This window comes from Puma concolor, chromosome B1 (genome assembly GCF_028749965.1).
Source record: "Puma concolor isolate L17-30 chromosome B1, mPumCon1.1.hap2, whole genome shotgun sequence".
NCBI lineage: Eukaryota > Metazoa > Chordata > Mammalia > Carnivora > Felidae > Puma > Puma concolor.
In genome coordinates, this window is record NC_141670.1 from 147,599,585 (window position 1) to 147,613,891 (window position 14,307).

Genomic DNA, 14,307 nt, shown 5'->3' on the forward strand with positions numbered 1-14,307 from the left:
GGGAGGCACACAATCTGAAGCAGGCTCCAGGCTCTGAGCTGTCAGCACAGAGCCCCACGAGGAACTCAAACTCACAAACAGCGAGATCATGACCTAAGCTGAAGTCAGACGCTTAACCGACGTAGCCACCCAGGCACCCCTATCTTTCACATTTTAACTCCTTAGAAGATCATCCTCATATTGACTTACATTCATTGTGTGCACTCTTAAAGATGGGAGCTCTAAAGCTTCTAACACTATCTCATTTAATCCCCAGCAATTCTGTGAAGTAGGTGTTCAGAACCCAGAGCTCTAAGGGTTTAGGTAATTTGTGCAAGATGTCCAATTACCATGTAGCAGGACTGGGCTGGACCTCAGGTCTACCTCTCTGCTGTGTTGTTTCTCTCCTGGAAGATTGCATTCCTTCGTTAGAAAAGACAAATTTCATTAGCCCGTTAGCCTGGCCTTGTCACCAAAAGGGGAGATAAAATTTAAATTTCTCTTTTCCTTGGAACAGAGGGCTCTTCCTCTTTCTAGAAAGGAGATTTAATTATGCTCCACCTGATTGTCCTGATCTTGTTCAACAGGGCACAACAAAGTGCAGTTGGAGCTCAGTAACAACGTGAGACAGTTCTCTGTGTGGGTTTATGCAACTGTACCTTGAATACATTAAGTTGGGCTGATTTTTTTCATTATCCTTTGCAATTTTTAGAAAAATAAATACTCTGAGAAGGACTCGTGCATGTAATTTTTTTTCTTTTTTTCTTCCTTCCTCCCCACTTTCCCTCCTTTTTAATCCTTAACTTTCTGACTCCTCCCCCTGTTGTGCGTCTGTGGGAGGACCAAGACTTCTCTCCCATCCTGCCATCTATAACTGGATGGGCTGGGATTCTAGGAAGAGAGGATGGAAAGAGAGCTGCCAGGACCTTTTCCTCAATCTGATCTTGGGCTATAAGCAAGGAAAACCAAGGATCGCCTTGAGGGAAGCCCCACTTTTTCTCTGGACGCCCCGCTATGATTTGCACCTTGCCAATGTTCTCAAACATGATCCAGCAGTTCTGAACATTTCCTAATTCCCTACACATGCCATGCAGTCTCTTACTTTCCTGACTCCTGGAAAGTCTACTTGCATTTCAACATCGTTTGCCTGACTCCCCTCTCTCAGTCCTAGGAGACTCTGGTCAGGTAACACATTCTCCAGAAAGCCTTTTTCTGACCCTTCAGTCTCTCCTAGGTGCACTGGCAGTTTTTCAAAACACGCCGTTAATTGTGTTTTTATGCACCCACCTCGTGCTCTGGCCTGTGAGCTTTTTCAGGGTACGGAGCATGCCTTATTCGTCTGTTATTTGGGGTGCGTAGCAGTGTGCCTGGAATGAAGAGAGTCGAAATACAAAATTGAATAAAGCCCCCATGATCCTGGTAGCTACATCACCTCTGCTCTGTTGTGAAAACTGCCTCTGTCTACCACTTCTGACTAGTCTCCCATCCAGGCTAAGGGCTGCCCATGGGCGAAGGGTCCAGCATTTGTGGAAGAGCGGAAGGGGGACCACAGACTTGGGCAGCCTAATGAAGCCCTGCAACCCTCCCCTTCAGGTCCTTAGGTGACCGATGGGGCTGATGATTCTAAGTGACTAGGAGCATCCTTTAAAAGGAGAAATTACCCCTGGGCTCTGCTTTTAGATAACTGCACAAGAAATGAATTTGGCAAAATTAGCTATCATTAGTCATATTGCCGAAAAACTCATTACAAAGTTCTCTGAGCAGCCAGCTGCTTTTGATGCAATTTAATTATTTGAGTCATGAAAACTTAATAAGTATGGCACATTAAGGGAAGATGTCAAGAAGATACAGTAAGGTACTCGTATTACCACATTGTCTTTTTTTTTTTAAATAGCTACCCCCAAGATATTTTTAATTTTTTCAAATTAAAATTCAAAACACTTGTTCCTAAAAATCCTCACTGTGGGGAAAAGTTTCAAGAGACCAGGTAGACAAAGTGATATTGATGCCTGTCCATACACTGTGGCAGATTAAAAGTTAATATTTTCACGATGTGCCTTCCATGGACACCAACTGTGGTTTTCATTGTTTATCAGCACATTGCTGTGAACCAAAGAGGAATTACTTCCCTTAGTTTAAAGTTGAGAAAGTATTCCCTAGAAAACTTTGCTTGCCCTTTACCACAGTAATGAAACTTACCAGGAGAACATATGAAGTGAAGGGCACACTTGTGGTGTATCAGATCTTTCTGGAGGTTGAGAATTATCAGAAAGAGATCCTACTCCTCTCACACTCAAAAGCAAGATTAGATTGTCATGATTCATTAGCCAAGAATCCTCCGTGGGAAGCAGCTGAACACTCAGTGGGAAGGTGCATATAATTTGGAGTGGCTGTTCCTTGGCCTCTGTTCCCTAGTGGGGTGCAAAACCACCTAAGGTCCTGTCTTTGTTTCAGTCTGGTCCTAGACACCTTCACTCTGATTGCCATCCTTAAGGGTAGCATTCATTTAAATTCTGAGCCTTGAATGAAATCATATAAAGAAAGGGACTAGGGGCACCTGGGTGGCCTAGTAGCTTAAGTGTCCAGCTCTTGATTTTGGCTTCAGGTATGATCCCAAGTATGGTGAGATTGAGCCCTGCATCAGGCTCTGCACTGACAGTGTGGAGCCTGCCTGGGATTCTCTCTCTCTCTTTCTCTCTCTGCCCCTCCCATGTGTGCACATGTGGTTGCTCTCTCTCAAAATAAATAAACATTAAAAAAATAAAATAAAAGGAACTATTCCCTCACTCTGTAACCCTCCTCAACTCTCCTTTCTCATACTGGGTTTCTGTGTGCAGAACTTTTTAATTTTTTTTTTTTTTAAGTTTTACTTATTTATTTTGAGAGAGAGAGAGAAGGGGAGAGAGTCCCAGGCAGGCTCCACAGAGTGCGGAGCCTGACTCGGGGCTTGAACTCATAAATGGTGAGATCAAGACCAGAGCCAAAAACCAAGAGTCAGATGCTCAATCGTCTGAGCCACCCAGGAGCCCCTGTGTGCAGAACTTCTACCTCTGGTCTCACATGGTCACTCATGTGGTATCTTCAGTGGGTGTATGTAGAATAAAGGACGGGCGTGGAAGTTGTGTACTCGGCTGCAGGAAGGGCTGTGATCTTGTCTTTCTGTTCACCCATTGAGAGAATCATCAGTTTGTCCTGCTAGTTTGTTTTAATTAACTTAGAAATGAGTCACACTGAGTCAGCTTAAGGGGAGTGGTAGAAGCTTAAATATAAATCAGTCTGTTTGAACTGTGACCCCTTATGATCCTTTATGGAAACAATTCTGTGGGAAGTACTTTGATCTCTCATATCTGGTCCAAGTATTTTGTTTTGAAATTTTTTCAAAACCTAAAACAAAACAAAACAAAACCACCAAGCCTTCTTGAGGTTATGTTTACTTGCACTAGTTTTCATTGCTGTTTTTAATCTTTCTAAAATCAGCTTTCGCACATTTTGTACAAATCATGACAGAATGACATAAAGAGCAGAAACTGGACAGGTGTACATTTGAATAACATTTATAGTGTAGGTTTTTTTTTTTTTCTCCCAACGCAGGTACAAAAATAACCACATCCCATTTGTCTATCAAATTACTACCTCCTTTTGTATTTTGCAACTCATTTGAAAACTTGCCCACAGTTCAAATTTACCAACGTATACATCCTGAAGCATAGTCAGGGCAATGCTAACAGTCTTGCGCTTGAGCAAGTTAAACTATTTGATGTTGCATAAAGTTCCACCTGGTTTTCTTTGAACGACTCCGGGTTAACTGCCCTCAAGCGTAGCCATGTGCACAGTTGCACATGGGTGACTCTTCAAATTACACAATCCAGAGCTCAAAATTGGTGTTTTCTGCTAAGATGGGTAGAGAGGGGAAAGGGCCAGACACTCATATATGGAGCCATGTTTGTCCCCTGTATTTGTGTGATGCCACTAAACTGTAAGAAAGTGAGGACAAGTGTCCAGTCTACCAAGATTACCAAGGATCTATAGAATACCACTGGCCAGGCACTCTTGGGCTTTCTCATCTTCCCCCGTATGAAATAGCATCAGGCTGCCTTGCCGTTTTAGTTTCTGCTTTTTATGGATATTGGGCTTTTCCCATGACTACCACTCTTTCTGTGATAATAGCATCTGCTTCCTCTTGATAATTAATTTCCTAGCGATTGGGGAAGATGAGCAATTTTATCTACCGTAAGAATAACTTGAATCTGAGTCAGGACCTGAAGAGGTTTCCCTTGGGTTAGTTATTATTACCTGTAGTTCTTGGACTTTTCTTACATGTGTTTTAACTGGCTATGTTCTGGATAGTAGAGCTTACTGAAAAATTAACTAACAAATATGTTAAGATTACCTTATTTACATTATAAGACTATTATGAGACTCAAATGACATAAAAGTTGTAAAAAGACATGAAAAGAATTCAAAGATCAAGGAGAAAATACTCGTGTTTGTCATATTCACCACCACTAGTCTGAATAAGCATTTTTTGTTATTGTTGCCACCAGTGACATTCGGATAGAAGCAATGTTACAAATGTCACATTTGGATAGAGCATATGCCACCACTTACAGTCTTTGGTCATAAGGAAAACAGACATTATGGAAGAGATTTTTAGTAAGAATAAGACCAATCCCAGCAATAACAGTATCCATTAACCTAGAGAAACCCAAGAATATCTTGGATCCCTAATGATTCTTCACCCATCATGAAATGGATACAGGTGACTCTGATGACGAAGACAATGAAAATGATAACTTTGAACACATACTGAGTGCTTACTCTGTATTGGGCACTATTTCAAGAATTTTACACAAATTAACCCACTTAATCTTCTCAGCAACCTCACACTGTTATCATCCCCATCTTATAGATAAGGACACAGAGAAGTGACGTGGCTAAGACCAGATAAATGAAGTAAAAGTGACTGTTGGTCCAGCTGGTAAAAATAAGTAGCTGCCCAGTTTTATGTATTGTAATTATTAGAATGCATTGAAAATTGTTAGTGTCCTATATATAAATCATGTTTTAGAAAAGAAGCTTCCCATACACTTTCCTCCTTTGTAAATTGCATTCTTAGTGGTAAAGAGCCTTAAAGGTAGGCACCGCATCTTATTGAGAGCCACTCTACCCAAAAATGCTTTGAATGCAATAGGAACTCAAAGCATGTTGGCAGAATGAACAGTTTTATATCTAAACTCTCCTAAGAGCATTGTAAGGTATCTGTGTAATGATGGATTATGTTGGTTTCCACTAATTCCATTTGCATACACACATTTTAGAGAATCTATATAACCTTGTGTTTCAGGGTTTACTCAATTATTATATCAGATCTGCTCAAAATCAGTACAGGAATTATTTAAAATACCCACTGACCATCCCGGTATAAATATAATTTTAATAATATCATAAAATTGTTATAATTTAGGATATGCCTACCATAGTCCCTCAGTATCATATTAATACTCTAAATCTGAAAATCATCATAAGGCTTATTATGAATAGAATTGATGCCATTTACAAGATTTATTACTTTTCAGGGGAATGACACGCTGGGGGGAATTTGATGATCTTTACCGTATTAGTGAGCTGGACAGAACCCAGATTCCAGCATCTAAAGGAACAGATTCCCAAGAAGGTCAGTATCAAACTTTTATTAATGGAGAGACATTTTTTATGTAAATCATGAATCCTAAACGTTTCTCTGAAATTTAACAGTTTACACACCACTATTTAATAAAACTCTTATGTTAAAAATATCTCTTAGGATCATACTAATTTAAGTCACTACAGTGCTCATGTGATGTTTAAGAACTTTACTACATAAAAATACGATGATTTTTAAAATTACATCAAGTCACTTAGATTTACTAGGTTAGGGAAAGCTAATGGTTTGAATAAACTTGTATACATAAAATTCTTTAATATTTTTCCCAAAGTTGGGATCATTTATTATACTCAGCAGCTTTTTATATCAGACCAAGCCCCTCACATTAAATTCTACATCTTTTTAGAAGCTGAATGTCTTAGTTAATGGATATTTGCGTGACAACACTTCCCAGAAAGAGGCAAATATACTGGAGTCAATATATTTAATTGACTCCAGTATACTGGAGTCAATATATTTAATTGACTCCAGTATATTGTTGTTGACAATTGTCAACAACATTGTAATTGTATATTGTACATTACATTGTATATTGTAATTGACTCCAGTTGTTTCAAGCATTTATTTGAAAAAGAGAAATCAACTTGAACATCAAATGAATTCATATCAAACATGACAAACCAATGGTAAATGGCAGCTCCTATGGCATGTGACATCAGTAGTCATAATGATGATGTGATAGTTGTATTATTACTAGCTGTCATTTACTGAGACTCTGATAAGTGTCTGGTATGATGTCATATATCTCACATAGATTTGGTTTTCATATAATATGTAGAGATACAAGGAGGAGCTGATGACTGGGGTTGGGAGCAGAGTTCACGTTTCTGGGGTGGCCATCTTACCAGGCTGACTTCAGACTGAAAATAGTACCCTGCCGACATTACCTTCATGAATGTACCAGCAACTTCCAATGTTGAGTTATTTTTTCCAAACGTTTCTCAAGTCAGTCTTCTCTGCTGTCTCTGTAGCAACTCATATTCAATAACAACCATGATGCTCCTTCCAGGATTCCCTTATTTTTGTGTGATGGCCCTTGGCATCTTTTATATTAGGGTCCTTCCAGTTAGCCCTTTGAAAACACTCATCTAAACCCAAGGGAATTCTAATTTCTAATTCTAAATTCTAAGGGAATTCTATGGTGTCTTGGCACCAGAGATACCACAAAAACCTAGTTGCAAAGCACCAATGCTAGAAGAAAATGAAATCTCCCATGCCTATGGGTTGGTACTCTAATTACAATAGAAACTTCTTTAAAATCCCAAGGTTAAATGGAATACTATTTCTCACTGTTTGAAGCATTATAGTTCACTGCTTAGCTGCATATTTACTTATTAAATACATATACAAATTCACCCAAAGAGGTAGGCAGCTAAATGATATGGCCTTATAATCTTTATTCTTCCTAGATTATTTATCTTATCCCAGTAGCACTCTGAAGGCTTATGCAGATGAAGAGCCAGAATCCCCATTGCTCTATCGCACCATGAGTGAAGCAACCCTGGTGAGAAAAAGGATGAAGCCTCCAATGATGGACAGAAAAGACAGACAGAAGCATAGGGCCTCTATTAATGGGCACTTCTATAACCATGAAGTGAGTTTTGATTCCGCTAATGTCATTTGAAAATGATGTCTATTTTTTTTTATTTTTTTTTAACATTTTATTTATTTTTGAGACAGGGAGAGACAGAGCATGAACAGGGGAGGGTCAGAGAGAGAGGGAGACACAGAATCTGAAACAGGCTCCGGGCTCCGAACTGTCAGCACAGAGCCCGATGTGGGGCTCGAACTCACGGACCGCGAGATCATGACCTGAGCCGAAGTCGGCCGCTTAACCGACTGAGCCACCCAGGCGCCCCCGAAAATGATGTCTATTTTAACAACACCGCTCAATTCAACTTATAATTAAAATAGTACTAATAAAATAGTGGTAGTGTATTTAATATTTATTGGGTACTCTCTTTGTGTTAGGTGTTAAACTGTTTTAAATTGGATTTTGATGGATTATTTCATCAATCACTAAAACAATTCTATGAAACAGGTACCATTATTTTCCCTACCTTACGTGAGTCAACTGAGGTTCACAGCGGTTAAGCAGTTTGTCTTAGGTCACACTACTTTTAAGTAGCAGATCGGAACTTGAAACCAGCTTTGTCTGACTCCAGAACCCGTTATTAACCACCGTGATGAATGAGCCCTATCTAAGTGGCAGGTTCTGTACCAAACACTGGGGATCTGAAGATGATTCCGATGATGCCTCTGCCAGCATGGAGCTCAGGTGTTGGGCAAAGAAATCAGTAATCGACAAATGGCATTAGAATAATGTAAATGCTACGATGGAGATTGGTTCAAAGTACATTTGAACATTAACATTTAAATAGAGGGGAAAAAACTCCATAGACCTATTATTCCAATAAATCAAACTTCTCATTTTGTCACATCTCCTTCCAGGTCTTGTACATATACACATATTTTTTTATGCAAGCATTTTTATGCAAGGATTAGTTGTTTATAATTTTTATTCTGATATAATTTTTATTCTGATTTTTCACTTAATGTGTTAAATTTATGTGTTTCTTTTCCACAGTTTTTGTAAGACATTTCACTTTGCCGGAGGTAGGCAATGTGTCGTCTTTTTTTTTTTTTTTTAACTCAAATTTTTCATTGTCTGGTACTTCAGCAATTATTCATCCATTCATTTAATAAATACTTAAAAAGCACTTGCTCTGTGCCAGGTACCATTCTGAGCCCTTTCATACAAAATGTTATCTCATTCATCGTAAGCTTTTTTTCCTGTAGGGCTTTCTACCTTATTCCTTCCTCTACCCTTGGGAGCATATCCACGGTGTGCCTTTGGAGACTGGTGGGGAGCAACCTCCTTCGTGAATTCTTTGTTCAAATTAGATATCTTACTGGCTCAAGCATTTACCCTTAGCCATAAAGTAATTTTGACAATCCCCCATAGATGTGCAATGACCAATTGTCCTGGTTTCTATTTCTCAGAATCACACCGTGTCATCATCTTGTGGGGCGATTTGTGTTAAAGAAGGCTGTGAAAGCCACATTGTTCCAAATGAGCGGCTTCCAGATGGGACCCCTGTACTAAGAATGAAATTGGCACTAAGTTGGCAGCACGGTGTAGTGGCTAAATGCTTGGGTGCCGGAGCTTGACAACCTGATTTCAAATTCTTGCTGAGCAAAGTTTAAAGCTACCTCCATCTCTTAGCCTTTATCATTCCTACTTTACAAGGTTGTTGATGGGACTAAATGGAATAAGGGGAGCTAAGCACTTAGCACAGCATCTGGCACAAAGGAAGAACTCAATTTACATTAGCTTTATTGTCGTTCGTTAAAAGAGATCAAGCTACACATATTTCATACAGATGCCAGTCGCTGCATTGTAATAACTAGCAGGAAAAAAAAAACCAAAAAACATTCTATCCATGGATGGGCAGTGAGAGGCATCTAGGAGTTTAAGTTGATAGAGTCATAGATGTGTTTTTATATCATGATACCCCACGATAACACCAATATTGTTAGGACGCGAATAACACTCATTTCAGAGGGTTAGATTATGATATTGTATATAAGTTATGACTATTGACTTGACCTGTGGTATATTTCTATCCGTGCACTAAGGATAGATGATTTTATTTCATTATGTGTATTGGCCAACAAAACTAACCTAAACCTCTGAAAAACATGATTCCAAATTCATTGTATGTTGGTACTTTAGATGGGCTCTTGGGGTCATCTAGTCCCACTCTCTTATTTTACAAATGAAATCCTTGAGGCCTCTTTAGGCCTCAATGTGAAGTGAGTTGACAAAGTTGGAGTTAGAAGACACTATGATCCAGTTCTCCTAAATCCTAATCTAGTGCCATTGCCAAACTCCATAAAGATTCTTCTTATAAACAACATCAAGCCACATATGTAACATATCCTTGCCTTAGTGCTAGATGAACGTATGGCTCTCCAGGGCTCCACAGAACTCATAAGCACTGGTCTTATGTGTCACAGAGTGATTCATCAATGCCTCACAACGTCCATGAACATTGAATTTTCTCATACTTAGCAAGAGTTTATTCCAGACAGCCTCCATATATCTACTTTGAAAAATTATTTCCATATCCATATTTCTACTCACACAAGTGCTGTGCATATATGCACTTTAATGTTTATTTTGACATTTATTTACTGGTTTCCCAATATAAGGCTCATCTATCTAACATTCCATTGAGCCACCCAGAACCCACCCATCTCCATGTCTGCTGAACCCACCACCCCCCTCTTCTAGAGTCTTGGAACACTATTAATATTAGGTTTTATTTGTTCTTAGTTATAGTTAATTTATTTTAAATATTTGAACCACATTGAAGAATGGTATGATTATCTAGTGAAAATGTTTTGAACATCCTCGAATGATGTCTTACCTAACTTAATTCTAGAAACAATGTAAAGTTGCTTAAAAGGATGCATAGTATCCAACAACAAAGAAAGCAAACACAAGAAAACAAAACTTTTAAATTGGTGATTTGTGATTTTTCTTTCTTTGCCCATAAGAAGGCCAGTTTCACCAGATGCTCAATATCACTCATCATTGGGGAACTACAAATCAAAACCACATTGAGATACCCCCTCACACTGGTCAGAGTGACTAAAATTAACAACTCAGGAAACAACAGATGCTGGCGAGGATGTGGAGAAACGGGAACCGTCTTGCACTGTTGGTGGCAATGCAACCTGGTGCAGCTGCTCTGGAAAACAGTGCGAAGGTTCCTCAAAAAATTAAAAATAGAACTACCTTACAACCCAACAATAGCACTACTAGGAATTCATCCAAAGGATACAGGAGTGCTGATTCACAGGGGCACATGTACCCCAATGTTCATAACAATGCTTTCAACAATAGACAAATTATGGAAAGAGCCCAAACTTCCATTAACTGATTAATGGATAAAGATGTTGTACACACACACACACACACACACACACACACACACATACACACACACACACAAACACACAATGGAATACTACTCATCAATCAAAAAGAATGAACTGGAGGATATTATGCTAAGTGAAATAAGTCAGTCAGAAAAAGACAGATATCATATGTTTCACTCTCAATTTGAGAAACTTAGATGGCCATAAAGGGAAGGGAAGGAAAAGTAAGTTACAGAGAGGGAGGCAAACCAAAAAGACTCTTAAATACAGAGAACAAACTGAGGGTTGATGGGGGTGAGGGGTGGCCAAGACTATACTGTGTACACTGTGTGTTAGCTAACTTGACAATAAAGTAATATAATATAATATAATATAATATAATATAATATAATATAAGGCTCCTCAAAAAAGAAGTAGGAGAAGGAGAAGGAGAAGGAGGCCAGTTTCACCATATTGATTCTTGTTAGTTTGATGTAAGTTTCAGAATTTCCATGGCAATATTTTGTTGTTGTTGTTTCTAGACATCAATTTTCACTCCAGCCTTTGGATCAGAAACTAAAGTCAGAATAAACAGTAATATGAGAACTGAAGAAGTAATTGAGCAACTTCTCCAAAAATTTAAGGTAATCTTTATCACTAAACTGAGCTATAACTGTCTTGTATATAAGTTAACTATAGGTACATAAATGTACTCTTCTGAAAAAGACCTATGAACATGTACATCTAAATTAAATGGTTCGTTTCCGAAGAATTCTTTCTTACGAATAACACCTTTTCATAATTGGGCCTTGAGAGATTATATTATTCTCTCAACAGGGAGCAGAAAAGGATTCTTGTCTAAAAGTGTATAACAAAACTGAGGAAAAAGATACAGATTTGGGGTCTGGCTGGCTCAGAAAACATCTGCCAATGACCAATCAATCAAATATGAAAGAATTCATGTCTGCTTATTTTTTTTTCCATTGACAGATTGAAAATAGTGCCCAGGATTTCGCACTTTACATTATTTTTGCAACAGGAGGTAAGCGTGATCCCTCTTTTTACACGATTCCAGTATGTTATAGTTTTCTGCCCACAGGGGAGGCCCAAGAGCAGCTAACCCTCTTTCTGTGGAAGAAAGGGAAGGAAGGGAAGAAGAAGAAAAGTGGGGAGGGTATTTTAGAAGGTTATTCATATTGCACAGTTTCAGAGGAAGATAACCTACGAATAAGATATCCTAGAAGAGTTTATAATACAAAAGAGTTTGCTTTTTGGCCAGACATCAAATTTCCTGAATGGCAGTCAGTGCCTGGGAGAGTCTATGGAGAGTTCCAAAGAATTGTTACACACTGAAGTCCTTGACTTCTGGACCTCTTTCTTTTTGGCTTTCCCTTCTCCTTCTAGCTCTTACTGCAGTCATCAATGCATACCATTTGTCTCTGATCTTGTTATTACCTCTTTCTTACACAGTGTCTGACACACTGTAGGAGCGTTCTCTCTTCCTCAGTAGAGAAAAATATGCAGAAGTTGGTGGTAGGGAGTAAAAGATTAGCATTGGGAAGAGGCTTTATGTGGGGTGCTGGGAACAGGATGGAAGAGAGATTAGAGAAAAATCTAAGGCAATAGTGAAATGATCTTTTTGAAAACTCTTAAGTTGAAAAAAATTATATATTAAATTGTAGAAATATCTCCAGTTAGAGTTTAAGTGTCAGAATGTTTGAGCTGGAAATTGAACAGAATAAAATAATACATTTTGATACCAGGACAACTGTAAGAAAATGGAAGTCGGATCTTCAAACATATACAAAATTAAAGTCCTTATTAATTTAAAGCTTAAATGTAAGAAATATAATATAAAGTGTAAAAATTCTAAGGGTGTGTGTATATATTCATATTCTAATTGTTTCGGAAAAAACTAAAAGGTATAAAATAAAAAGCAGAGACAAGGGCGCCTGGGTGGCTCCATTGGTTAAGCGTCCGACTTCAGCTCTAGTCATGATCTCATAGCTCATGGGTTCGAGCCCCACGTCAGGCTCTGTGCTGACAGCTCAGAGCCTGGAGTCTGCTTCAGATTCTGTGTCTCCCTCTCTCCTCTGACCCTCCCCCACTCACACTCTGTCTCTCTCTCAAAAATAAATAAAATGTTTAAAATTTTTAAATAAATAAAAAGCAGAGACAAACTTATAAAAATGTAAAAGATAGAAACAGCAAATTACGAAAAATATCAGATAAAAATTTAATACGTATAATATCAAATAGTTCTTGCAAAGTGACAACAAAAAGACAACTCAATGAAAATAGAACCCACAACGCAATATTATCTCACATTTATCGGATTGGCGAAATGTTTTTGAAGGATTCTACCTATGTGTGGTGTGGTGAAGGGTAAAAGGGTATTTTCATGCAGTTTTGGTGAAAATATGGCTGTCTTTACTTTTTCGGAACTCATTCTAACAATATTATTAAAATTTACAGTATAAGTACCCTTTAACCTGGCAATGCCACAGCTGAGAATCTATTCCACAAAACTAAAAGGACTAGTACCTATAGATTTATGTGCAAGGCTACTTATAATGACAAAAATTTAAAGACAAAGTCACCCAGCACAGAAGAATGATTGAATAAGTGGTTATGCAGCCATTGAATGGAATGTGTCAGATTATACCAGTTAAATTGAGGGGATTCCATAATATATATTACATGAAAGATGCAACATGACTAAAAATGTATATCATATGATCCCATTTTTCTAGAGGAATTACAAACCCCTATTTAAATATAGGGGTATATATGATCATATGATCAGGAAGAAAGGTATGAAATGATAAATATGAAGTCACTGACACCACTTACCCCGTTAGGGGGTCAGGACAATGCAAGAAAGAGGATGGAAGGAGGAGCACAGAAGGAAAAACAAAAACAACAAGTAAATCATTTTTTTTTAAATATGTCTGCGATAAAAACAGCAAGTATGACATGACCACCTGTACGTATTGTGTGTTTGTGTGTGTGCATAAAGAGATATACGAAGGGTTGGCCACACAGAGGGTAAGGCTGATTGTCTCAGGGTTCTGGGATTCCAGGTGATTTTTACTTTCTGCCTTTTGCTTTTCCCCATAGTTTCAATTACAGTAGCATACGTGGTTTTTTAAGACTTTACTGGGGAAGGGGCACCCAGGTGGCTCAGTCAGTTACGTGTCCCTCCGACTCCTGCTCAGGTCTTGATCTAGCGGTTTTTGAGTTTGAGCCCCACGTCGCACTCCCTCTGACACGTTGGAGCCTGCTTCGGATTATGTGTCTCCCTCTCTCCACCCCCTCCCCGCTTGCTCTCTGTCTGTCTGTCTCTCTCAAAAATAAAACATCAAAAAAATTTTTTAAAAAACTTTATTGAGGAATAATCGGGAATAATTGACAAATATAATTGCTATATTGAAAGTACAATGTGATGATCTGATACACATATACATTATGGGATGATTACCAAGATCAAGATAATTAACATATCCTCACATCACATAATTAAGGCTTTTTGGGTATGTGTGAGAATGCTTACGATCTACTCTCAGCAACTATCAAATGTACAATACCATACTATTAACTCTGGTCACCAAGCTGGAGATTAAATCCTCAGAACTTATTTACATAATAACTGAAAATTTGTACATACATCCCCCTCGTGTCTCTCCCTGATAGCGTGA

At 38.4% G+C, this 14,307-nt stretch overlaps 1 protein-coding gene and 1 long non-coding RNA gene across 5 annotated transcripts in view; one reads left to right on the forward strand and one right to left on the reverse strand.

Moving 5' to 3' along the window:
• The window catches only part of RASSF6 (Ras association domain family member 6), a 55,162-nt gene that overhangs the window by 37,205 nt on the left and 3,650 nt on the right, over positions 1–14,307 (forward strand). For all 4 annotated transcript variants that reach the window (XM_086704862.1, XM_086704861.1, XM_086704863.1 and 1 more), the window contains 4 exons: positions 5,556–5,653; positions 7,093–7,277; positions 11,152–11,253; positions 11,600–11,651. In XM_086704862.1, coding sequence (XP_086560988.1) covers positions 5,556–5,653; positions 7,093–7,277; positions 11,152–11,253; positions 11,600–11,651 — 437 coding nt within the window. The remainder of the gene's footprint in view (positions 1–5,555; positions 5,654–7,092; positions 7,278–11,151; positions 11,254–11,599; positions 11,652–14,307) is intronic.
• On the reverse strand, positions 31–6,774 carry LOC147581934 (uncharacterized). Its single transcript, XR_015250410.1, has 3 exons — positions 6,571–6,774; positions 1,267–1,346; positions 31–402 (listed from the first exon to the last, which is right to left on the reverse strand). It is a non-coding gene; the product is annotated as an uncharacterized LOC147581934 (long non-coding RNA).